Source organism: Danio aesculapii, chromosome 15 (assembly GCF_903798145.1).
Source record: "Danio aesculapii chromosome 15, fDanAes4.1, whole genome shotgun sequence".
NCBI lineage: Eukaryota > Metazoa > Chordata > Actinopteri > Cypriniformes > Danionidae > Danio > Danio aesculapii.
Window position 1 is genome coordinate 4,435,340 of NC_079449.1, and position 27,903 is coordinate 4,463,242.

A 27,903-nucleotide genomic window follows, 5' to 3' on the forward strand; every position below is an offset into this window, starting at 1 on the left:
ATGAATTTTATTTTAAAACTTCAGATGAGCGTGTTGGCAGTGGTCCTTTGCAGTGATTGTTCATGATTCTTTTTTAATGTGATGAGTTTACAATATGCTGTAAGCCACCTGATTGGAGTTATGTCATGTGACTGAAATGTTGCTAATAAACTTATTTTGATATTCAAAGATTTGTTAAATGTCTTTTTAAAGTGTTTACATTTTTATCGTTATATCACTTGAATGATCAGACTACTCCTACGACTGAAAACTTTGTTAATAAGCATGCCAGTCATGATACATTCAAATAAATTACAAAAATTGTCCATGGCTTCTCACTTTTGGATGCATGTGTGTGAAAAACTGTGAGCATTAAATACATCAAGTTTCTGAATTTGTAACATGTAGAATAGAATTTGTGCACCTACAATGAAGAATTTGACAATTTAAGGCCATTCCCTGAGAGTAAATTTAATGTCTTTTTCTGACCATATAGGTGATAAAGACTTTGATCATCCCTCGGCTGTTTTTAGAGGGTGCCCGTATTAAAGCAGTGATGGATGGGCCAGTGGTATCCAATATTGATAAGATTGGAGCTGATCATGTCCAGAGTCTATTACTGGTAAGTACCTTACAACAGTCCCTCAATCGTTCGATAAGCAGTTGTTGTGGTGTTCATCTTATGCTTTCAGGTTTTTCACATGGTCATTTATACACTGCTAAAAAAATAAAGGGAACACTTCAACAACACAATGTAACTCCAAGTCAATCACACTTCCGTGAAATCAAACGGCCCATTTAGGAAACAAAGCATCTCAAAAAAATTAAATGTACAAAATCGGAGGCCACAAAAAGTGCAAAGTGCAAGAAAAGTGTGAAAGTGCAAAATGTTTTCAAGCAGAAATCTCTTCCTCGGTGCAAAGTTCAAACCTGCACTCTAAATACTCAAAAAGACAGATGCAAATATGTACGCAGGTCCAAAATCTCATTCATACAAAAAAAATGATGAAAGGATTGCCTTTTACAGCAGTCAGTTATAATTTGCCTAAGGTGTATAAATCGTTAAATATACCACCAGGCAGATGGTGGATTCTATCAAAATTAACATAGAAGTAGGTACCTGATCTGTTACTTTTTTTTTATACTTGAGGGATGTTGACAATAGGGTCCTTGATCACCACATTATATACTAAGTGCATCGACAAAAATAGTATTTTTTTTTCATGCCACTAGTGCTCATGATGAAAAGAAATTAGAATCCAGTCCAGGAGACTCGTTTCAAGTAGAATTCTTGCAGTCAAACAGCATCTTCAAGAACTAGTCTGCAAGTCTAACACAACTCTGCAGTCAGCAAGTTTAACAAGTCTAATTTGAGACTGAGTTGTCCTGTCTACTGTATGTTTTTTGGAGGGGGCAGAGTTTGTAGGTGGAGGTGGCCAAACACCGGGATGCCAATAAAGTAGGTAAGTGAGAAAACCTGCTCAGCCACTAACCACACAAAACTGCTAGATTTTTAAATGCAATGAAAACTCCAATAACCAAAGAATATAACTTTTCATATTTGGGAGATTAAAGTCCACTTACAATGTACACTCACAATGACAACAAAAGTGTGTGCTTTTGCAAAATAAGGAAAACAAACAATGTAGGCATTCTTTCTTTTCTCTCTCCGCGAACTGTTTTTAGAAACAAGTCAGTAAAATGCGCTTAAACTTAGTGAAAACGGAACAGACAGACATGAGACATATATCTATAGAAAGCTTGAAGTGTCTACTTTTAAATGCAGGTAGTTGAATGAACAATGACGAAAGCGGCCCACATGCCCAAAAACAAAGACTCTTACTGTTAAGCCTGGTTTATACCCGATTTGTTCGCTTGAGTGCGTGTACGGTGAATGTGATGTCATCGTGGAGTTTGCAGAGGTTCACTTTGGGTGCGCGCGACATGATATCAGGTGGCGGAGTGCATGTTTTTTTTGAGACTTGAGCAACCAGTGCGCGCGCCGACTCGTTTGATTTGAGTTGAATATGTACCACTGTGAATAGATTTTGTCTGAAACAGAACGACTGTACAGACACCTTTATGATCAGTGATCATAAAGATAAACAGATGACCAATAATTCTTGGCTAGAAATTGCAACAGCCATGGGAAAGGAGGAAAGTTTTTCTTCCGGTTTCTTCTTTCCGGTTTGGAAAAACCTGAGGGATAAGTTTGGTAAAACCAAAAGAGGCCATGGCGAAAGTGGAGAAAGGTACACAATTACAGAATATGTTTTTTCCACCATTTATAGGTTTTACACTGTTGTGTTTTGTTTAATTTTGAATTTAAAACAATTTAATAGTTACAAAACTATAATTAAGAAACAAATTATTTCTTTGATGACTGGAAAGAAATATTTGAGCCTTTCGGTTTACAATATACTGATGGCATGTTTTTCTAGGCTTTATTGGTGATAATGGTCAGGAATGTTGGAACATTATTGCCTTTTTAGCAGAAGTATAGGACAGAAACTAGACAGTAATGTGTGAATTGTGGAGCGGGCTAAATCTAAAAAAACATCTGTATTTTAAGTGTACTTTTTTTGCTTTTATTTTTGCGATAATAAAACATATATTTGTAGAGCAACCAATATTCTCTTGTCATTAATATTATAATTGGTAGAACTGTCCGAGATATGAACAAAAGCAAGTGATGCATCAAAGTTTGATTTAAAAAAAAAATCTTAAGTGGTTATAAATCCTCATAATCATTAAACTGATTTATAAAATAATAAAAATAGTTAGTTTAAAAATATTGAATGATATTAATGATATGACGTAGTTCCGGAAACTTCTACCACCCCCTGTCATTTTAAAGAATATCACAACGGCGAACACGGCAAGTATAAAAGCCTCTTTCATTTCGCGAGGTGCGCACGCAGTCAGCGGAGGTTAAAATATAAATCCAGCTTTAGTGTGTGCTTAAGAAAACCCCAATAGATTTTTTTTTTGGTCAAAAATGTGCTGCATGCAAGTATATATTTCTAAAAAAATTGGTATCATTTAACAAAAGTGTGACAGACTGTATATATAACATTGGACATTTTACCACTTGTGCATCTACTAATATAATCTATTTATTTAACTTGTGCATGCAAAAATAATAATAATTTATAGGGAAAACCAGTAGACCAATTAGAACTATCATGAGAAAAGATGTGAAATTTCCTTTAATTAAGCATTGCATTCTGTTGCAGATATGAACTACAATAATAGTGCAGCTTAGAAGAAGTGGAGACTTGGGGCTTAAATTTAAGCAAAGAGAATGTAAATGGATTCATGATCTTTGTAGGCAGGTACTTTTTTCCGGGGGTTTCAGTACATTGTAATCACTACTACATCATCAGCTATAAGCTATTCGTAAGTTTGCATAGATCACAGACCGTGTGTGATTGTTTCAGATACCTGTATGTCATTGCCAGGCTTTAGTGTCCAATGACTTTTTTATGCAGTACTTTCAAAAAACCTGTCCTTATCGCAATTGTTTCATGTGAAGATAGTGTATTTTATATTAAACAAAGTAACTTAAGATACCAGTAAGATTACATTAATACTGTCATGACATAAGATACCTGTCCTGATCCCAAGTGTTTTGTGTATGATCTCTTTTATATTATTTAACGTAAGATACTTCTCCTGATCCCTGGTGTTTCGTGTGTGATCACTTTTATATTATTTAACATCAAATACCTGTCCTGATCACAGGTGTTTCATGTATGATCACGTTTATATTATTTAACATCAGATCAGGGCCGGCCCAAGCCTTCAGGGGGCCCTAAGCAGGATTTTAGTTGGGGCCCCCTTGGTGCAAACAATGTGACAAATTATCGTTGATCCTTGATTATTCGCACACTGTAAATTTAAAACATGCATTATCGATTTTATTTGCTGTAGTTGTGTTACTTAAATCATAAAATATGTTTAAAGACAATTCCAAATATTATACTGCAGAAACAACTACCTATTGATCAACTGCCTATTGATCCCACTTTTTATATGACTACTTGCCACAAAACTAAACAATTAGACACAAAACATTAATCTAAGCTGTAATTAATGTTGACAGAAACAAAAACAGTTGGAAGTAGCCAATAGCATACTTATTATTATTATTATTATTATTATTATTATTATTATTATTATTATTATTCAGTCACAAAACGCTGCCAAACAGTCAAAAATAGTGACAATACTTTTTTTTTTTTTTAAATGTATAAATGTTAACATAAATGCATTTTGTAGTTCAAATAGCTTAAAACTATTTACATCAAATTCAAATTAAATCAGGAAGCATTTTGTAGACATATTCGCATATAGCATATTACTAAATATCTAGAAAAAAAATTCAGTTTTCATAAATAATTATAAATTAAGTGAATTTTTTTCTGTAAAATGAACAAATTAATCTGCCAATGAGATAAGTAAAATAATCTTATTTAAAACCAAAAACAATATTCTTTTATTTACCCTAATTGGCAGATTATTGAGCTTTTTTTATGAAAAAAAAAAAACGCACATAATTTTGACTAAAAATCTGTCTAGAAAATGTTTATTGGTTAAATTTTTTTAGATACTTGGACTAGACAAAAAAAGAAGAAAGAAAATAATTTTTGCAGTGTATTTACCATCCATAGTTAATGGCTGTGTAATAACAAATTTGAAACAAATGTATAAATCAGAAGCTTATTTTTTTATCACCAAGTTTATGAAGCGTTTTGCTGCTGTGCCGTGCACTGTTGCTTCAATCACGATATCAGTGATTCTGCGATAAATCAACAGAAAACCAATCACAAATATATCATGAAAAAAATGCATCAAAATGAAAAAAAATGCAAAAAGGAAAAAATGCATCAATAGGTTGATTCATTTCTTTTAATGACAGCATGTTTCTAAAATTGCAACAATGTAAAACAAGCGCACAGCTGTCAAACAACTTAACAATGCTGATGTGCAAAGAGCAGTTTGTGATTGAAAATCACAATCATCTCTATCATAGCAGCAGAATCTCAATTTTGTGGAATATGCATTTAAGAAAACACTGTCAAAATAGTCAATTATTGCTTTCTAGTTTTCTGTAAACTTTAAACAACTTGATGAACTTATTTTATGAAAACATGGAAAGTTTTTATGCTTAGCTCTGGTTTATTTTGAATAAACAATAAGCCCAATGCAATAAATATTTGTAATATTTTTTATGCATTAATATTTTTTCTTTAACTGATCAGAATGCTCTAAGAGGTGAGAACAGACTCCTCTCATCGCGTATGAAGTTTTCAGCAGTGGAGAACATCAGTTATTTACTCATCTATTTAAAAAGATTTTTTAATTACCCTAATATTTTTAGCCAAAATACCATCTACAAGACATTGTCAAAATCTGTAAGGCTTAAATAAACGCAAGGCCTTTTAAATTATATGTTCACTCCCTATTGATATCATTATCTAATACATATTTTGGCGGAATTAAAATGTTTGAGCACATTTAAGTCACAGCACTGCCCGCGGGCACGCGCGAGCGATATAGCGAAGTGAAAGCGCATCTGTGAGGAAGAAACTAGCAGAAAATTCGGGGGAGCTGGATGTCTGAAACACAAATGCCTTGGTCCAGCTTGGACAGAAGAATGTCCGTATGCCTGAGATTTCCACCATTGCAATGGCTCACCTGTCAGCGGTTTACATGACGCCGGTGTGTCTCTGATGATCTGCTGTTATGGGAAGCGCCTGGTGGTGGCTGAGTGTACTGTATTTAAAGCAGTAATCTGTTGCAGTCAGTGTGAAAGACTAATTAATTAATTCATATCTTTTGTAAATTTAGATAAGTATCGATACGTGGCGCCAGAATATGTATCGCGGCCGGAAATAACATGATAAATGGGCATATGTTTTGTCCCACCCCTTATCCATAACCCAACAAACAAACATAAAATGAAAGTCACTCATTCATTTCGTGCACTCTTGGGGCCCCCTGGTGGCCACGGGGCCCTAAGCAGCCGCTTAGTTCGCTTATGCCTTGGGCCGGCTCTGCATCAGATTCCTGTCCTGATCCCAGGTGTTTTGTGTCAAATACTTTATACATCAAATACAGTAACTTCAGATACATGTCCTGATTGCAGGTGTTTCATGTATGATCATTTTTATATTATTTAACATCAAATACCTGTCCTGATCACAGGTGTTTTGTGTCAAATAATTTATACATCATATACAGTAACTTCAGATACATGCCCTGATACCAAGTGTTTCATGTATGATCACATTTGTCATTTATCACATACCTGTTTTTATCCCAGGTGTTTTGTGTCAAATACTTTTTACATCAAATACAATAACTTCAGATACCTGTTCTGATCGCAGGTGTTTCATATATGATCATTTTTTATATTATTTATCATCAGATACCTGTCCTGATTCCAGGGGCTTCATGTACAAAGACTTGCGTTGAATTCATATTAAAACATTGCGTACACACAAAGCTGTAAATGTAAAAATGTAAAAAAATTCAGATGAATGAAACACTGTGTACGTGGAATTCCACCCATATTCTCTTTGTACATCCGAATTAATGTGACACTGAGCGCACGTTCACGAGCACAAAACCCCTCCCTGCCTACTCCCCCTAATAAATATGGTGATGACTCTACTTTGGCAAAACCAAACGAAAAAGCAATGGCAAAAGCAAGCAAAAAGAGACACTTTGAACAGAATGTAAATTTGAGGTGCTCCTTTCGGAGGTAGACCAGAGAAAAACTGTTATTTACAAGTTTGGCCTCCAGAATTAATAACAAAGAAAAAAATAGAGTGGGAGAGTTTGGCTGGCACGGTTAACCCAGTGGGGTCTGAACATCGCACTGTGAGTGAATTAAAAAAGAAATGGTCCGATGTAAAGGTGTAAAATTTTGTAGTGTCTATTTAGGCTAAGTGCAAATAGCACACCCCATTGGAATGAGCTAGTTGAGTGATTTCCCCCACTAACGTTTCATTGACAGAGACAACATAACAAAAGAGAGCGGCAAACAGCAGCGTGAGTGGCGTAGCTCGTAAAGCGCGTGGCAACATGTTTTGACTGGATTGATCATGAACCTGGTTCGAATCCAGCATCTGATGACCTCATTCTTCTTTTTTCCCCCACTACATATCAGATTTTGCCTACTCTTCATCACGAGGAAGACAAGTAGGAATCGCTAATAAATGTGTGTGTATTATGTTATGCATTTGAGCATCACATATTATTTGCGCATTTATTGAATGGAAATGTTTCCGATTCACGTATGCAAACTCATCTTCAGATGATGCCTTTATAAATGTGCGTGCAGTTGATCGCTCCGATTATATTGGGAAAACGGAGATCGCTGCAAATTGCACTTTAATGTTAGGCTGGTCAGCTGTATGGTATGGAAACCTTACATACTTGCTAGACATGCGGTTGAACCCGTCCCATACAGCTGCCATTGCACGGCTCAAAGATACTTTGTGGTGTGCAATTTACCATAATTGCCTCTAGGAGTCGCCAATGGAAATAAAACAAACACACACAATAAATGCACTTATGCCAGACATATGCCACCCCCCCCCCCCCACACACCCACTCTGAACTGCTCTTCACGCCACCATTAACACCTCCACCAACCCCCCGCCTCCCTCATACCTGCCCTACAGTTTAACGAAGACGAGGTGCGCCAGGTCTTCCGGAAACAGAAGAGGAAAAAAGCACCAGGCCCAGATTTTATAACACCAGCCTGTTTAAAATCCTGTGCTGACCAACTGGCCCCCATCTTCACCCTGATCTTCAACAGATCACTGGAGCTGTGTGAAGTGCCCTCCTGCCTCAAACGCTCTACCATCATCCCCATCCCAAAGAAACCCAAACTTACAGGACTAAATGACTACAGACCAGTGGCACTAACATCTGTGGTCATGAAGTCCTTTGAAAAACTGGTGCTGGCCCACCTGAAGGACATCACTGAACCCTCACTGGACTCTCTTCAGTTTGCCTACAGAGCAAACAGGTCTGTGGATGATGCAGTAAATATGGGACTGCATTATGCTCTGCAACACCTAGACAGACCAGGGACCTATGTGAGGATCTTGTTTGTTGACTTCCGCTCGGCGTTTAACACTATCATCCCAAAACTTCTCCTGCCCAAATTAACTCAGCTCTCTGTGCCCACCTCTGTCTGTCAGTGGATCAACAGCTTCCTAACGGACAGGCAGCAGCTGGTGAAGCTGGGAAAATTCTCATCTAGTATCCGCACAATCAGCACTGGCGCCCCCCAGGGGTGTGTCCTCTCCCCACTGCTCTTCTCCCTGTACACGAATGACTGCACATCAAAAGACTCCTCTGTGAAGCTCCTGAAGTTTGCAGACGACACCACACTTATCGGCCTCATTCAGGACGGTGACGAGTCTGCTTACAGACAGGAGGTTAAGGAGTTGGCTGTCTGGTGTAGCCACAACAACCTGGAGCTCAACACGCTCAAAACAGTGGAGATGATAGTGGACTTCAGGAGAAACCCCCCTGCTCTCCCCCCACTGAGCATCATGGACAGCATTGTGGCAGCAGTGGAGTCATTCAGGTTCCTGGGCACCACCATCTCTCAGGACCTGAAGTGGGACACTCACATTGACTCCATTGTCAAAAAAGCTCAACAGAGGCTGTACTTTCTTCGTCAGCTGAGGAAGTTTAACCTCCCAAAGGAGCTGCTGAAACAGTTCTACACCTCCATCATTGAATCAGTCATCTGCACATCAATAACTGTCTGGTTTAGCTCAGCTACTAAATACGACCTCCAAAGACTACGTCGAATAGTTCGGACTGCTGAGCGAATCACTGGTACAACCCTTCCTACTCCCCAAGAACTGTACTTATCCAGAGCGAGCAGAAGGGCTGCCAAAATCACTCTGGACCCCTCACACCCAGCACACTGCCTCTTTGAACTTTTACCTTCTGGTCGACGCTACAGAGCACTGCGCACCAGAACAGCCCGACACAGAAACAGTTTCTTCCCTCAGGCAATCCATCTCATGAACACTTGATGATAATAATTGTGGAACCAACATCACTACTTGCCATACACTTTTATACGCATATACACTTATTTAACAACACACTTTACATGCCAATTTGCACATAACAGCTGCACATATAACGTTGTATATAGTAATAAACACGTACATACACTTGTCCATCTGTATATTTGCACTCACTACTTCAATTTTTTTTTTTTAAATATATTTATTATTATCTGTTTTTTGTCCTGTCTCTGTAATGCTGTTGCACTGTAGAAGCTCTGTCACGAAAACAAATTCCTAGTATGTGTGAACATACCTGGCAATAAAGCTCTTTCTGATTCTGATAAAGTTGGCGTGGACCAATGCACATTCTCACGTTCATTTCATCATTAGTAAATCCAAACGTGAGTGTGAAATCTGGCGTACGCAAAATTTTTGTGCGCATGCATGCATTGATACATGAGGCCCCAGGTGTTTTGTATACATCATATAATGTGACTTCAGATACACTTTTTAAAGTTAAATGCCAGTAAAGCTGAAGCCTTTCTGGTTGGCTCTAAATATGTTCTTTCCAAAGTTCAATCCTTTACTCTATCTATCAATAATTCTCCAGTAAATTTTACAACTCATGCTAAAAGTATTGGGGTTATACTAGAAGGTACACTGTAAACCCGAATTAGTTGACTTTACTAGATTGTTGCGTGGAAACCCGTTGCACGAAATAAGATTAGTTTTTACATTTATTCAACTAAACAGGTTAAGCTGTATTAAAAGAAAATCTTTAGTGGGTGTAGAAGACAAATCAAATTTGGATTAGTAGTCTTTACTAAAAATCATTAGTTCACATTACTAATTTTATAGAGGATATGTTTTGTAAAATGATTATTAAATTGAACGTAACATATATAATAATGTAAAAAAAATGCGTTTATGCAATGATAATTGTTATATTTATGTAATCTATTATAATTAAAAATAATGCCACTCAAATTTTACAATTTTAAGCACAAAGAATCAAACAACCTTTCAATTTTTTTATTTTTGTTAAAGTTTCATTCACGTTTCTTTCTGGCATTAGCAATCATTGCTAATAGAACAATTGTGCAAATTTTGCAGTGAATCGAAAAGCAATTTAATTATTTAATGTCTGTAGCTTGGGCTTTAAGTCACTGTAGCCCAACATGAGGAGAAATTTGTTGGATGAAGAGAAAAGTGTTCTTCGTCGACTTGGGGTATAGTAGTCCAAAGAAAATGCACAGCTTTTGACAAGTCTTTGATGCAGTCCATCACAAGTTGTCCCTCAATGATCATCTTAACTGAGGCTTTGTCTGCAATAAGAATAGGATTTCAAGGTGGTGGAATGACTGGATCATCAGAGTCCTACCAACAGAGAGGAACAGTTATGTTTCTCATTACATAATTATCAATAATGTTTAATAAATAACTTTTAATGACAGAGACAAAAGATAATATGTGAATTGGTTTTGACCAATTTACTTTTGCTTCAGTTACACTGCAAAAGGTTTAATGCATTCTACAATGTTAAATTTAGCATTTACTTATTGACCCTCATTCCCAATTTAACTATAAGACTTGTGTATCTTCATCTTTCCCTCAATTTATAGTCACAAAGCCAATTTATCTTTAAATTGAAGTTTGACTTTTAAAACGGGGACACAAAAATCACAGGTATCATTAAAAATAACTTAAACTGTGTTCTGAAGAAACAATCTTGTGGGTTGAATATATTATGACATGTTAGAGAGTTTAACAAGATGTTTTGCTATTCTTAAGTTTCAATGTTTTAAACCAAGTGTGAACGTTTAATAAAATGTAAGGACCATGCATTAATGGAAAGAATGTTTTCAAGGTCCTTTAATAAATCCATTGAGATAATATGTTACTTACAAAGCATGGTTTAAAGAAGTCTGCAGGCTTGTCCTCCAGGAGAATCAAAATCTGTAGGCTCTTGAGTCTGTTAATAAATAAATGAATAAATAAATAAATAATGTTGGACAAACATTGTATTAGACAAACAATATAGTAACACTTGGGAAATTTTCAATAATTTAACTGTTAAAAAATAATGCAAATATATAATGGACATGAACCAACCTTGGTTTGCTGTAAAAGCTCTGACAACAGCTCTCCAACATTCCTCCTCTTTAACTGAAAGATCTCAATTAAACAGACTGTGTTGATCAAACATTTCGGTAACACTTCATAATAACTACACACTATGAATCATTTATTAAGCATTAGCATCTAGTGAATTCATTATCTGTTAAGCATTAACTCTACATTAATAAGCGTTAGTAAGCAGTTTATAACTGCAGCTACAAATAGCGTATTCTTGACTTATAAACACATTTATAATGTGCTTATTATATGTACTTTCATACTTTGTTAATAATTTATTTTTCATTACTAAATGAAGTATCGCATTATTTACAAACCATTTGTATTTAAGAGTAGTTGAGGGTTTTTAGAATCATTCAGAATGAGTTAGTAATTATTAATAAACTATTGAAATCAATGTTTATATATCTTATCATTCAGGCACGTAGTAATGGTTACTATATATGTTAATAAATGCTTCATTAACTCAACTTCATGCAGTTTTCTGACCAATCTAAAGTGAGGACTATTTATGCTTTATAAATCCCTTATAAATGACAGTTAAAGGCTTAATATCAAATGAACAATAATCTTTGCAATCTTTTCTAAAAAATAAAATTACTTTAAAGTTTAAACATTGCTGAATGACAAGAGTGTCAAAATACATAAAATTGGATAAAACAACAACAATATAATAATTTAACAATATAATAGGATGCAATGTTTAAACTGTACAGTAATTTTATTTTAGATTAGGTTGCAAAGAATTATTTTTCATTTGATGCAGTTTATATGTGTATCTTCAAATGAATAGGAATGAATAGTGTCATTTATGTTGTTTTTCCTGTTTAGAATTTAACTGAGCCTTTAATTGTCATTTATAAGCAATTTATAAAGCATGAATAGTCCTTACTTTTGTTTAGGTCACAAAACTGGATGAAGTTGAGTTAATAAAGCATTTATAAACATACAAAATTAACTAATTGTAAATGCCTGAATAATAAGATATACAAATGTTGATTTCAATAATTTATTAATAATTTACTAACTCATTCTGACTGATCTTAAAAAACAGCCAACTACTCTTAAATAACTGGTTTGTAAATAATGTGATACTTAATTCATCAATGAAAAATGAATAATTAACAAAGTATGAAAAGTACATTTAATAAGCACATTATAAATGTGGTTGTAAGTCAAGAACAAGAAGTTATAAACTGCTTACTAATGTTTATCAACGTAGAGTTAATGCTTGACAAATAAAGAATTCACTATTTGCTAATGCTTAATAAATGATTTATAGTGTGTAGTTATTATAAAGTGTTACCAAATTCCCGCTTGAGGTTCTTTCCCACTGCTGAATTACAAGAACACCTGCAAAACAAGAGAAAAAAACAGAATATTAATATTTCTAAACTAAATCACTAAATACTTCAAATAAATTAAAAATAGGTCAATAATAATAAAGTAAATAATAAGTTGAAGTAATAATAAAGTAAATAATAAAGTGACACAAAATACTGTAAGCAACACTTAACAGTGAGATAAAATAATAATAGAAAAATGTTATTACATTCTTAAACATACCTGATCTACTGTAAAAAGTGCAGGCCAGCGTAGCAGGACCCACCTTATTGCAGGTTAAGACTCCTCCACTTTTTTGCAACGTAAGGTCCATCTTTAAACGGCAAATAAGAAATTTTAGGGAAAAAGTTTAGAAAAAGCTGCAACTATAACTGTAACTGTACTGTGAAAGTAAATCAATTTTGCTAGTGACCTCAACTTCTATACAGTTTAAGCAGTGCTTAATTTGTGATTTGAGAGGTCTCAGAACAGATAGGGGTAACTGATCCGGCATGTTACCCGAGGATGGAGAGGTGTCGCGCATGAAATTGGGGAGCGAGGGGTAATGGTGCAGTGGATGGCGGAGGGGTGTCGCGGACGGCAGTGAAGAGGGTTGGGGAGTCACGGAAGAAAACGAAAGTGAACAGCGGACGGGGGAGAAGGGCGGTTGAGGAGGGGGATCGGTAAAATGACGTGCCGGACCAATGTAAACTCGCCCTTCACAAAAAAATCAGTTTCATGTGAAACTTTTAGCGTTATTAAAGATTTATAATATGTAGCGTTAGCCGCTAGCGTGTGCTCATGCATGGACTCGTGCTACTATTACGAACCAACACGACGTGTAATAATTATCACGTTTTACAGGTAACATGTTTTAAACAGTGAACATACAGAGAAACAGTAGATAACGTTAACGTTATAAACGGTGGCTAGACAGAAAAGGCAAATGTATATAATATTATAACCTAACTGTGAACTGACAGGGAAAATAGCGCTAACTGACATATTCATAGCAGAGACGATATTTTGAGTTCAGCATCAGTGTGGATTTTCAGTTATCAGTTTTGTCAGAAAAACATATAAACTGATAAAAGCTTCTTTGCACACTTACCGTGTCATGTTGATTTTCAAAAATCCGCGGTAACCCAGCATCCTAAAAGCTGCAGGCACTCACTGAGCGTTTTGCTCACGTCACCTCAGCCAATCAAGGCCCCACCCCTCTCTAACAAAAACATAAGGAAGGGAGTTGTCCCTGCTTAACATGATAAGTAAACTAATTTTTTCTTCTGATTAGTGCAAATAGCTAATTTGATTTAGTAATGACACAATTTCTTAAAGAACAATAAATAATTAGTAATGATTGCTTAAAATGTTTTATAAGCACAAAATCCGGGTTTACAGTGTATGCTTTTGTTTAATTCACATATTAGCAGTATTTCACGATCTGCCTTTTTCACTTACGTAACATTGCAAGACTATTGATTATTGCAATTCCCTCCTATCTGGTATCCCTCTTAACCAACTTCACAGATTACAGCTAATCCAGAACTCAGCAGCTAGGGTAGTCATCCACTCACGTGCTTCTGAACACATATCCCTAATTCTCTTTCACTTGCATTGGCTTCCTGTTCTTTATCGTGTACAATATAAAATTCTTCTGTTAATTTACAAAGCTCTTCACAACCTGGCACCTGATTACCTCTCTAAATTTCTTCACTGGGACAGTCCTTGGCGCTCACAAAGATCTTCTGCAGCTTATCAGTTCCAAATTTTAAAATGAAATTATTTGAGCTTTTAGCTGCATAGCACCACAAATATGGAATTCCCTGCCGTTAGATGTTCGTCAGGTAGACTCTATCTCCAATTTTAAATCCCAGGTTAAAACCTTCCTGTTCAGGATTGCTTCTGGCTTAATATTATGTTCATGCATAATATTATGTTTACACCTATAAATAAAATGATTTATTATTATTATTATTATTATTATTATGTGATACCAGGTGTTTCGTGTATGATCACTTTTATATAGATTATCACATACCGCTTCTGATCCCAGGTGTTTTGTGTATGATCGCTTTCATATTTAACATTAGATACTTGTCCTGATTCCAGGTGTTATGTGTCAAATATCTTAAACACCATATACAGGAACTTCAGATACCTGACTTAATCCCAGGTATTTTGTGTATGATAACTGAAAAAAAGTTCTGTTAATTAACTAACTAAGATTGAGTCAGTTTGCAGACAAATGTTGCATTTATTTGTTTAAACAGGAATGATTGCCATATGTTGGTTGATGGTTGATATTTTATAAAATTATAATTTATTTTAATTGATAATTTTATATATGGTAGGGTTATGCATATCTACCTCAACCATTAATATTATTATTTTGTGGTTTACCATGAAAGTACAAAAGCCCTGGGATTTTATTCATCCACCCCCACTGCACTGCCACTGCGGAGCTTGCACACTACCTCAGTGACCTCAGCTTGGATGATGGGTGCATCCCCAGTCTCTACTTCCTCAATGAAAGACACAAAAATAGTTATTTTATGACATTGTATGTATGACAAATGTATGTATATATGTAACGGAGTTAAAATAATGGTTAAATTCATGGTTCAATTGGGAACACTCACCATTGCTTTTTACCTGCAATCGCGTCCATCACAGTACGGGGCGGTGCTACGTAATTTACCAGCAGTCCCGAGAAGCCTCTGCTGGTAAACTGCTTTGGTGATCGCTCGTCTTATAAATTATTAATTAACTGGCATTTGTGAACTTTGAAACTCTGTTTATTTCACTTTAAGACACTAATATCATCAGAGCTGAAAACGAACTAAACCTTTGGTGCTGTGTTTGTCTCAGGACGATAAAAGGAGCTTGAGTGACTATACCTACCTGACTCGCAGCATTCTTCAGCATCCCAGCACCTACACACAGTCACATTGGTGCCGTGACTCATTGTTTCTTCAATAAATATGGTGTCTGAAGCGGCCGAGGATTCACCTTAAGGTTTCATTGGGAGTCAGGTGGACTGTTTTGCTCAAGAACTGAGATCATTTCTTTGAAAAGTCAAGTCTTTATTCACTCAGTGACTGCATTTAACAGATTTTACAATTAAGGACAATTTCCTTTTTTTATCAGCTGCACATTTGTAAGATTTTGACTCTTTTTTTATTGATTGTGGGTTAAGACTTTTGATCAGTCATTCACAATGAGCAATATTGATGGTTTTCGTACACCTGTATGTCGAAGTAAAGGTAGAGGATGGGGTTTGTTGAAAGTGCCACAGTCTTTACAGGTCAGTGAGCCTAATGTACAGCACAGTGCACATGCAAATACAGAAAATGATTTACCAAATTTAGATATGCTGGATTGTGAGGGCCTACCTAATAGTAATTTGTCAAATGCTTCAATAGAGCAACAGGGTGTGTTTTCATCTACTCCATTTCCTAACTCACAGTGTCCAAATGTAGTCGCAGCAATGTCTGACATAGGTTGGTCAGCAAATTGCTGATAGTATATTGACTAGATTGAACCAAACACATTCAGTAGAGACGCAGTCAGTGATTGATTCCCCAAAACATGTGACTACAGATAATACAAGCTCACAAATACTGGACTTATTATAAAGCCAGATGTCCTTTTCCAGAAATGTGAAAGAACCCCCAAGCTTCAGAGGTAAAATGTCTGACACTGTTGATCTAAATGAGTGGATAGATATTGTCAGGGACTACATTAAGGGGAACAATCTGAGGAAAGAGCAGCAAGCTGAGGAGATTCTGGTTCATTTGAGAGGCAAAGCAAGAGATGTGGTGAAGTTTGGAATAAGGAACAGCAATGTAGACATTGTGCATAACCCTGATGCAATCTTTAGTATTCTCAGGAAACATTTTGAAGCTACTCCCTGCTCCCCTCTACCGCTGGCCGATTTCTATACTACACTTCCTGGACCAGACGAGGGTGCTTATGAGTACTGGTTGAGGTTAAATCGTGCAGTTGATGGATCAATGGACTGTGCAAGATGTTCATAATATTCTTAATGAATATCACTCTGAAACCGGTCTTGTCGCTGCAGTCAGACATACGGCATCCATTAAAATTCCTGTTAACAGAACTGAAGTACAACTCCCAACAGCAGCACTTCCACCTACCTCTAGTGTTCAGCAGTCCAGTTCTTTGGAATTTTCTGCATTAGAGAGAGTTATGAATTTACTGTAAAAAGTCCTGTTAAAAGAAGCTAACAGCAATGAGCCAAGTTGACGTTCAAAGCCAAATTTGAGTTTACCCCGAATAAAAGGTTTAAATGACCTACCATGCACTGTCTGTTCAAGTCCTGATCACTCCGGCCTCACACACTTTCGGGAAAAAAAGCTTTGTTTTCAGTGTCACTCACCTGACACTGTTGTCCTGAGAGAGTAAAATCTCTGCCATCTATCTCATGGGTCGGGAAATTAGCAGATCTACATTCAGGGGAGGATGGTGTAGATCATAAAAACATTCCTCCCAACCAGTGTTGTATCAGAATCAGAATCAGAAAGAGCTTTATTGCCAGGTATGTTCACACATACTAGGAATTTGTTTTCGTGACAGAGCTTCTACAGTGCAACAGGATTACAGAGACAGGACAAAAAACAGATAATAAATATATTTAAAAAAAAAAAAAAAAGAAGTAAGCAGTGAGTGCAAATATACAGATTGACAAGTGTATGTACATGTTTATTACTATATACAACGTTATATGTGCAGCTGTTATGTGCAAATTGACATGTAAAGTGTGTTGTTAAATAAGTGTATATGTGTATAAAAGTGTATAGCAAGTAGTGATGTTGGTTTCGCAATTATTATCATCAAGTGTTCATGAGATAGATTGCCTGAGGGAAGAAACTGTTTCTGTGTCGGGCTGTTCTGGTGCGCAGTGCTCTGTAGCGTCGACCAGAAGGTAAAAGTTCAAAGAGGCAGTGTGCTGGGTGTGAGGGGTCCAGAGTGATTTTGGCAGCCCTTCTGCTCGCTCTGGATAAGTACAGTTCTTGGGGAGTAGGAAGGGTTGTACCAGTGATTTGCTCAGCAGTCTGAACTATTCGACGTAGTCTTTGGAGATCGTATTTGGTAGCTGAGCTAAACCAGACAGTTATTGATGTGCAGATGACTGATTCAATGATGGAGGTGTAGAACTGTTTCAGCAGCTCCTTTGGGAGGTTGAACTTCCTCAGCTGACGAAGAAAGTAGAGCCTCTGTTGAGCTTTTTTGACAATGGAGTCAATGTGAGTGTCCCACTTCAGGTCCTGAGAGATGGTGGTGCCCAGGAACCTGAATGACTCCACTGCTGCCACAATGCTGTCCATGATGCTCAGTGGGGGGAGAGCAGGGGGGGTTCTCCTGAAGTCCACTATCATCTCCACTGTTTTGAGCGTGTTGAGCTCCAGGTTGTTGTGGCTACACCAGACAGCCAACTCCTTAACCTCCTGTCTGTAAGCAGACTCGTCACCGTCCTGAATGAGGCCGATAAGTGTGGTGTCGTCTGCAAACTTCAAGAGCTTCACAGAGGAGTCTTTTGATGTGCAGTCATTCGTGTACAGGGAGAAGAGCAGTGGGGAGAGGACACACCCCTGAGGGGCGCCAGTGCTGATTGTGCGGATGCTAGATGAGAATTTTCCCAGCTTCACCAGCTGCTGCCTGTCCGTTAGGAAGCTGTTGATCCACTGACAGACAGAGGTGGGCACAGAGAGCTGAGTTAATTTGGGCAGGAGAAGTTTTGTTAAAGGCCGAGCTGAAGTCAACAAACAAGATCCTCACATAGGTCCCTGGTCTGTCTAGGTGTTGCAGAGCATAATGCAGTCCCATATTTACTGCATCATCCACAGACCTGTTTGCTCTGTAGGCAAACTGAAGAGAGTCCAGTGAGGGTTCAGTGATGTCCTTCAGGTGGGCCAGCACCAGTTTTTCAAAGGACTTCATGACCACAGATGTTAGTGCCACCGGTCTGTAGTCATTTAGTCCTGTAAGTTTAGGTTTCTTTGGGATGGGGATGATGGTAGAGCGTTTGAGGCAGGAGGGCACTTCACACAGCTCCAGTGATCTGTTGAAGATCAGGGTGAAGATGGGGGCCAGTTGGTCAGCACAGGATTTTAAACAGGCTGGTGTTATAAAATCTGGGCCTGGTGCTTTTTTCCTCTTCTGTTTCCTGAAGACCTGGCGCACCTCCTCTTCGTTAAACTGTAGGGCAGGTATGGGGGAGGCAGGGGGTGGTGGAGGTGTTAATGGTGGCGTGAAGAGCAGTTCAGAGTGGGTGTGGGGGGTTTTCTCAAACCGGCAGTAAAACTCATTCAGGTCGTTTGCAAGTCGTTCATTGTCTACAGTGCTGGGGGATGGTGTCTTGTAGTTTGTGATGTTTTTCAGACATTTCCACACGGATGCTGAGTCGCTGGAAGAGAACTGACTCCTTAGTTTCTCAGAATAGTTCCTTTTTGCAACTCTGATCTCCTTTTCCAGTGTGTATTTGGCCTGCTTATACAAGGCCCTATCCCCATTCCTGTAAGCAACCTCCTTGGCCTGACGTAGCTGTCTGAGTTTTACAGTGAGCCATGGTTTGTCATTGTTGTATGTGAGTTGAGTCCTGGTAGGAATGCACACGTCTTCACAGAAACTGATATAAGATGTTACAGTCTCTGTGAGCTCATCCAGATCGTTTGCAGCAGCTTCAAAAACACTCCAGTCAGTGAGGTCAAAACAGGCTTGTAGATCCCGCTCTGTTTCGTTAGTCCATCTTTTCACAGATCTTAATACAGGTTTGGCTGTTTTCAGTTTCTGCCTGTAGGTTGGAATGAGATGAATCAAACAATGGTCAGAGTGTCCCAAAGCTGCTCGTTGGACGGAGCGGTATGCATCCTTTATTGTAGTATAGCAGTGATCCAGTATATTGCTGTCTCTTGTGGGACATGTAACATGCTGTCTATATTTTGGCAGTTCATGGGACAGTTTTGCTTTGTTAAAATCCCAGAGAATGATTAAAACAGAGTCCGGGTGTTGTTGCTCTAACACCGTGATCTGATCAGCTAATTTCTGTATCGCCAGACTCGCGTGCGCGAGCGGAGGAATGTAAACACTGACGAGGATGAACGAGCAGAATTCGCGCGGGGAGTAAAAAGGCTTACAGTTAATAAACAGTGCTTCGAGATCTGGACAGCACATCTTCTTTAAAACTGTTACATCTGTACACCACCTTTCATTGATGTAAAAGCACGTCCCGCCACCGCGTGATTTCCGCATTGATTCTTCGTCTCTATCCGCTCTGAACAGCTGATAGCCCGGTAGGTGAAGCGCGTTGTCCGGTATGGTGTCGTTCAGCCAGGTTTCCGTGAAACACAGAGCAGCTGAATGCAGAAAATCCCTGTTTGTCTGAGAGAGCAGAATGAGTTCGTCTATTTTGTTGGGTAGAGAGCGGAGATTTGCTAGATGGATGCTAGGCAACGCGGTCCGAAATCCACGCTGTCTGAGTTTCACCAGCGCGCCTGCACGCTTTCCTCGTCTGCGCGCATGAAAGCGTTTAAGTAGCACTGCGGCTCCGCCGACTACAATGTCCAACAGAACATCAGATAAATCCATGAATGGAAAAATATTCGGTGGTGTATGTGCCCGAATGTCCAACAATTCGTCTCTGGTGAAACTAATTGTAGGAATATGACTCGAGACAGGACAAACTAACAAAAACACAAACACTACTGCAGAGTACGACACGGAGGCTGCCATCGTCATCGGCGCCATCTTGGATCTCAATCTTACAAATTCTGTTGAGCCTGCAGGGAAAATTGTCATTTATCAGAATACGCACAAAGTACAGAAAATTGATAGTCTGTTTTATACACCTGCTACGATATGGAGTGACCTTCAGCTGAAAGCTATGATTGTGTACATGACAGTGGCTCTATGTCATGTACACTGAGCAAAACTGCTGAAAGTCAGCTGTTGCAGCACAAGCCAAACTTACAAAAACTCCCTACCAACGATGTTGTCATTATCAGTTGTGGCGGACAACGTGTCATCCCAAAAGCAATGTATGAACTTGAACTTACACTTTATGATTGTACAATGGCTGATCCAGTTTTAGTTGTCCCCGGCCAAACTGATGATTTAATTCTGGGTAGCAATGCCATCAAATGGCTGATTCAAAAAATAAAGAAAACTGATGGGTACTGGACACTTGTGTCCAGCCCAACTAACCCTGATGATGCTGAATGTCAGCAGTTTTTGTCCCTGCTTTCGAATGTTGAATGCTGGAAAGGAGGAGACATGCCAGACAAGGTGGGCACAGCAAAGTTAAGGGAGAAAATAACTTTACGACCAAACCATGAACATCCGGTTTGGGCTCAGCTTCCTGAATCCACCACTGTTTCTATAGGGAGCACAGTTATCGTTGAGCCAACCCTTTCTAAATGCAGTCCAAGAAATGTTATCATAGGGAGAGTCATCACACCTATGTGGGGCAGTAGATGGGTGCCATTCAAAATAATGAATCCAACAGAGAAAGTGATCATCCTTAAGAAGAACACTAAAATCGTGGATGTTTTCACTATAGCTGTTGAAGAGTTGTCTTTACCTGAGTCTCTGAAGTGTAATGTTCAGTGTGCTGAGAGTCCCACAGTTCATGTGCATTCCAGTGAGGAGAGAACTGCTGTGCTGGATAAGTTGGGATTGAAAGATCTGAATCTGGAAGCTTGTGAAGTATCAGATGAGTGGAAGGACAAACTTTTGAATCTCATTGAGAAATATGAGTCAACATTCTCTCGTTGTAAAATGGACTGTGGAGAGGCCACGGACTTGGTCCACAAAATCCATCTGGTCGACGAAAAGCCATTTAGACTCCCTTATCGCCGTGTGGCTCCCTGCTGCTATGATAAGCTGCGTACTGTCTTGAGTGAAATGGAATTGAAGGGCATTATAAGGAAGTCTCAGAGTGAATATGCATCTCCACTGGTTTTAGTATGGAAAAAGGATGGTGACCTCCGTATTTGTACTGATTTCAGGTGGCTGAATTCAAAGACCATAAAGGATGCCCACCCATTACCGCACCAGTCGGATGCACTTGCAGCTCTGGGAGGTAATGTTTTCTTTTCTACCATGGACCTGACCTCTGGCTTCTATAATGTTCCCTTGTTTGAAGAACATAAGAAGTTCACTGCTTTCTCGTCTCCTTTCGGCCTCCATGAATATAACCGTTTGCATCAGGGCCTGACAAACAGTCCAGCTACATTCATGAGGATAATGATGTCCATTTTCGGTGATGAAAACTTCTCTAGCCTCCTTTGTTACTTGGACGATTTGATGGTTTTTGCTCCAAATGAGCATATAGCCCTAGACAGACTAGAACTAGAACTGGTACCGTGCAAGATGCCTTTCATGTCTCCAACCACTGTCAAAATGTGCAAGCTTGCAACAGTGATCAGAATGAAAATGAAATGCAGAATGTGAACAACTCTTGCTCTGGATATTTTGGAGCTGATGAAGTTTCTGCTGCATTGAGTGCATGTTCTGGTGATGTGGTTGGTCTTTTACCAGCAGCCAATCCATTGTCACTCCAATTTTCTTCTGAAGACCCCTCTGTAACAATCCCACTTTCTAGACTTTCCAACCTCCAAGAGCAGGACGATATACTTGGAAGAGTCATCAACTATGTTCTGACAAATAGGCGTCCCTCAAAGAGAGAAAAGACAATGGAACCTAGATCTGTGACATTCTTGTTGAAGCACTGGAAAAAGATTAAAATTCGTAATCATGTGCTGTACAGAGTAAAAAGGGACCGGCTGATGAATCGAAAAGTCTTTCAGTATGTTGTACCTACTTCCTTGAGACTTGATGTTCTGCGTGGCATTCATGATGCCTCTGGCCACCAGGGGAGTGCGAGGACTCTCTCTCTTGCAGCTGAAAGATTCTTTTGGCCAGGGATGAGTAAGGATGTTAAGTCATATATAAAGAACTGTCAGCAATGTATTGTCGGGAAAACTCCAGAGCCAGATGCTTGTGCACCTCTTGAGCGAATTCGAACCTCAGAGCCTATGGAACTTGTCTGTATTGACTTTAGGAGTGCTGAACAAACGTCAGGAAAGGCTGTCGATGTCTTGACAGATAATTTCTCAAAAATGGCACACGCTGTCCTGTGTCACAACCAGTCTGCGAAGCAAGTTGCCCGTCGCCTTTGGAATGATTTCTTTTGCGTTTATGGATTCCCAAAGAGAATACATTCGGACCAGGCTGCGAATTTTGAAAGCAAAATGATTAGGAACCTGCTTGAAATGGCTGGTATCCAAAAATCGCACACCACACCATACCACCCTATGGGTAATGGTTTAGCAGAACGTTTTAATAGAACTCTGGGCAATATGATAAGAGCACTCCCAGTTGAATCCAAGGCAAAGTGGCCGCAACTTCTCCAGACTTTAACCTTCAGCTACAATTGTACTGTACATGAAACAACTGGGTTTGCACCCTTTTATCTCATGTTTGGGCGTATTCCAAGGCTGCCAATCGACATTATGTTTCAGCATGTCCTTTGTGATGACAGAGTTGTCAGCCATCATGAGTTTGTCACTACACTGAGGAGAGACTTGAGCACAGCTGCTGAAAATGCCGAAAGCTCAGCCTCAGAGAACAGAACCGTCATACCATCCTTTACAATCAGAAGGTCAGAGGTGCACCCTTAGTAGTGGGAGATAGAGTTCTGCTGGCTAATCGTGCATTGAAAGGCTTGAAGAAGGTTGCAGAAAAGTGGGACTCTATTATGTACAAAGTGCAGTCAATGAGACCAGAGATTAATGTGTACAGGATTAAGGATTCTCAAACTGGCAGAGAAAAAGTTGTTCACAGGAATCTATTGCTTCCACTGAGTTTCCTCTCCTGGGATGTTGAAGAAGAGGAGTCTGTTCTGTCAAACCTCACTTGTGCTACTCATGGTAGTCCTTTAGATCCTACTCTGATGGAGAATACCGATCCTGTTTCAAAGACATCAGAATGGTTGTTAAGAATGGATGGTTCACAGGAAGGAGATGAAAGGGATACCAAGGGTGGAGCTTCTTATGTCCACGTTGAAATGACTGCTTCAGAATGTTCTGACATTGCCCAACACAGTCTTGAACCTGTTCAAAGTACAAAGAACTTACCTGTTACTGAGTCACATGAGTCCTCCAGCTGTGTCCAGGTCCCTGAAAACAAAACTGTTCCTGTCATTTGCAATCAGCCCACTAGCACACACACAAGCCACATAACCACACGCTTAGGGAGACCAGTTAGACCTCCTGACAGACTGATTTGTGAAATTGATCAGCAAAGAGTTGTGGAGAGTGATCCAAACAGTGTTGCACAGATCCCCTTTCAGGATCAAATTTTGTTGATTTGATAAAGAGCATATTTTCTTGGTGCAATTGAGTCTAAATGTTAATTTATATTTAAGCCAATTGTGGTCTTGCGAGTTTAATTGTGAAGAGTTTTTTTCTGAGAAGTTTGAAAAAGGAATAAAGGAGCAGATATACAAGGGTTACTTTTGGGAGCATGTAGACTGCACCTCCTGTAGTCTGTGTTAAGCATGGGACTTGGTACCATTCCATACTTACACACTTCCTAGGAAGAGATTGACATTCTGACTTACTGTAATGTAATGCTCTTATAAGCACTTTTTTTTTCTTTATTCCTGCAATCTATGCGGTATGTTCTCTTTGTTACATATACTGTTTTATAGCCCAATTTCACAGAATTTAAGGGGGGTGTATGTAATGGAGTTAAAATAATGGTTAAATTCATGGTTCAATTGGGAACACTCACCATTGCTTTTTACCTGCAATCGCGTCCATCACAGTACAGGGGCGGTGCTACGTAATTTATATATATATATATATATATATATATATATATATATATATATATATATATATATATCAGGGCCGTAGCGGACATTTTAAAAGTGGGGGGACAGCTGTATGAGATCATACGTTAATATAATTATTAATCACCTGTTTCTAAATGGTCTGTCTCTAAAATAGAGGGGGACGCATCCCTCCCGTTGTTTTATTTTGGCTAGGATAAAAGCAGCTTTTAATAAAAAGAAAAGAAAACATTTTAAGGTCAAAATTATTAGCCCCTTTAAGCTATATATATATTTTGATTGTATACAGAACAAACCATCATTATACAATGACTTGCCTAATTACCCTAACCTCCATGTCGTCCAAATATTGAGTACGATCCCTCGCACCAACTATGCGTCATCTGGCAACTTATTTCCATTCAAAAATTTCCACGAACAGCCTAAATTCCCTTGCCTGCCTAATTAACCTAGTTAAGCCTTTAAATGTCACTTTAAGCTGTATAGAAGTGTCTTGAAAAACATTTAGTAAAATATTATTTACTGTCATCATGGCAAAGATAAAATAAATCCGTTATTGGAAATGAGTTATTAAAACTATAGTGATTACAAATGTGTTGAAAAAAAAATCTTCTCTCTGTTAAACAGAAATTGGGGGGAAAAATAAACAAGGAACAGGGGGGCTAATAATTCAGGGGAGCTTCAACTGTATGTATATACTGTATTACAGCTAATGATTATGTAAAATATGTGATAACATCATGAATTATTATTGGATAATAAAATATTATATTCTGTTTTGGGCTGATCACATGCATGATTTATTAAAAAAAATGTCATTCTCTCTGTTCTTTGTGTTTAGAAACATTGTGCAAGTGTGGTTGCTAAAACTAGGCCGGCCCCAGATCTGGTGGAGCAATACAAAGCAGATTATGGTTATCTGGGCACTATGCTTTGTTCACATGTGGTGAAGGCACGTGCACAGGCTGCCTTTCAGGCCCAAACTGTTAACAGAACCACACTCACTATCACACAGGTAAGTAAATCTAAAATAAAATATTTCTGATACTTGTTAAAATCATTCACATCAAACCTAAATTCTCTGTCTACAGCCACGTCCGACTTTGACAATGTCTCAGAGTGGATTGTCAACATCAGGTGGTTCACGTACACCCAGCATAATTAAAGTACCCAGTTCACTTACCCTCATGTCTACTCGACCTGGAACACCCACTCAGCCATCACCCCCAGCAACAAAGTATATTGTTATGGCAACAAGTGCAGGGGCTGCATCCACACAGCAGGTAAGAGTTTTAAAGTAATTTGTGTCATGTAATTTCACAAAATTAAATTTCACAAAGATTGTTTTTCCACATACAAAAGAAAACCTTTAATTGTACTATTTTTAATTAAAAGAAAAATAGTTTTACTTTTTTCTGAAGAGCTTGGGAGTAAAGCATAGGAACCTATTTTATATTTAGAGACTGCCTTAATGCATAGTGTAAACTATGGTTTACCAAGTCAAGTTCCCAGTTTTTTGTTCTCAACAATGTAAATGTAAGAAAAAGCATAAGCCGTCTTTAACATATTTCCATCCAACAACTAGTTTTTACCAATAAAATGGTGTGCATGATGACATCACACATGAAGAAAGGAAATTATCACATTAGTTTTGGTGTATTGCCACAGAAATTTGCCCTTGAGCCATTTCCATATATAATTTAGCTTAAATCACAAATTACTCTTATCCCCTGCCCCACCTTCTTTACAAAAATCATATTAAACCAAATCATGGAGGGAGATAATAGCATAAGCAGTTTTGTGGGTCTATCATCTATTCACATTAGTTTTGGTGTATTGCCACAGAAATTTGCCCTTGAGCCATTTCCATATATAATTTAGCTTAAATCACAAATTACTCTTATCCCCTGCCCCACCTGCTTTACAAAAATCATAATAAACCAAATCATGGAGGGAGATAAAAGCATAAGCAGTTTTGTGGGTCTATCATAATTCCTTGGTGCATCTGTGCCACTGAATTAATATAGACCCATGGTGCACATTATGCACTGCACATTATGGAACCTTACGACAAGATAATACAGCAGAAACCAGTGCTTAAATGTAAAATCCAGTTATTGCTCTCATTTTTCTTTTATTTATGAGGTTCAAATACTGCATTTTTACATTTGAGCACTAGTTTGTGCTGGATTAGCTGGTCAGAGGGTTTCATATATGTTTCATATATTCATATATGCACCAAAAATGTCTCACCACTATAGTATTGGATTCCTTGAATTCCAAGATCCAAGATGGCACCGTGACACAGCAGCTATTCTGGGTCTTAAAGATGGTGCCTTTATGTATTTTAATATCATCTGTTCATCTTGAAATAGCGACAAATTGCCAGAAACTCATAAGGATTTTGACAAAGAAATACTTATCGCCTAAGCCTTTTGGCTTTGCACAGTAAAGAGTGGGGACTGACAAACCACCTGTAGAAATTCTCTCCATATGCAGCGGACACTTAACTTAAACTCTATCTATGCTCTAACTCTTTATCTATGCAACCACAGAAGACTTTTTATTTCTGCTAGTTGAACATTTTATTTCTGCTTGTGGAACTGCTGACTGACAGTTTCTGCAGAAAACATGTAAATTCTGTTGTAATTGTTGACATAAGCTCTTCTTCTAGGTAATCACTCTCAGCTCCTCTCAGTCTGGATCCCCTGTCACAAGTACGGTCACCAGCACACCAGCAAGTCTACAGCCACTTGTCAAACTGGAGTCTGGAAATCCAGGTGCTGTGGGCAGCTCACGCCCAATCCAGAAATATATTGTGGTGTCTTTGCCTTCATCCTCTTCATCAATGGATAGTAAGGGCTCAGGTGTCCTTTCCTCTTCTACCTCACCTATAAGCATGGAGTCTGCAGTCAAGCTGGAATGTTCAGAATCACCAGCCACAGGCACACAATTGCCACATTGACACTCTCGCTCTTGCTTATGCCATCAGGGTACAGATCAACAATAAATGTAGCTTGAGGCTTATCAAAGTGCTTAAAAACAAACATACACACAGATACACAAATACATGTCACAAACACACAATACAGTTGTGGCTGCAAGCACATAGAGGCTGTTACAGTGACATCTATACACACAAACATGTTAAGGAACCTTTATTGTGATTTGAGATGAAAGCACACGACTGGGTTCTGCTTTTGAGCTCCTAGCTTTAGCTGTAGTTTAGCTGTCTTTCATGTACATGAGGATATATTTGCATATGTAACAAGAGAAAGAATGATAGATGTGGATTCTCTGGGTAGGAGTCAATGGGTCCACCATTAAATTACAATGTGTTTGATAATTGGGCATTTGTTGGGTTTAACAATTTAATTGATTTACAGTTTCAAGTTTATTATTATCTTCTATAATAAAGATGGTTTTAAAATGTGGTTTACATTTCTTAATTAGTGATACTTAATGTTATAATGTTTTTGTAGAAATCAGTGTGATTTTTGTTTTCATGTCAAACATTTTATATCAGTTAAATGTCTT

At 38.3% G+C, this 27,903-nt stretch overlaps 2 protein-coding genes and 1 long non-coding RNA gene across 4 annotated transcripts in view; 1 reads left to right on the forward strand and 2 right to left on the reverse strand.

Annotated features, from left to right (window-relative positions):
* gucy1a2 (guanylate cyclase 1, soluble, alpha 2) overlaps positions 1 to 27,903 on the reverse strand; it is a 166,906-nt gene that overhangs the window by 36,563 nt on the left and 102,440 nt on the right.
* Positions 482 to 27,800, forward strand: LOC130242158 (transcription initiation factor TFIID subunit 6-like). The gene is made up of 4 exons (XM_056474181.1): positions 482 to 601; positions 25,208 to 25,381; positions 25,458 to 25,649; positions 27,041 to 27,800. The coding sequence occupies exons 1-4, from the start codon at positions 536 to 538 to the stop codon at positions 27,329 to 27,331; spliced, it is 723 nt and encodes a 240-aa protein (XP_056330156.1). The 5' UTR covers positions 482 to 535; the 3' UTR covers positions 27,332 to 27,800.
* On the reverse strand, positions 10,101 to 13,747 carry LOC130242160 (uncharacterized). Of its 2 annotated transcripts, XR_008838941.1 has the most exons (6): positions 13,600 to 13,747; positions 12,732 to 12,822; positions 12,472 to 12,518; positions 11,142 to 11,204; positions 10,935 to 11,001; positions 10,101 to 10,406 (listed from the first exon to the last, which is right to left on the reverse strand). It is a non-coding gene; the product is annotated as an uncharacterized LOC130242160 (long non-coding RNA). The 2 variants fall into 2 exon arrangements; XR_008838940.1 differs by lacking the exons at positions 12,472 to 12,518; positions 12,732 to 12,822; positions 13,600 to 13,747 and having other exon boundaries at positions 11,142 to 11,297.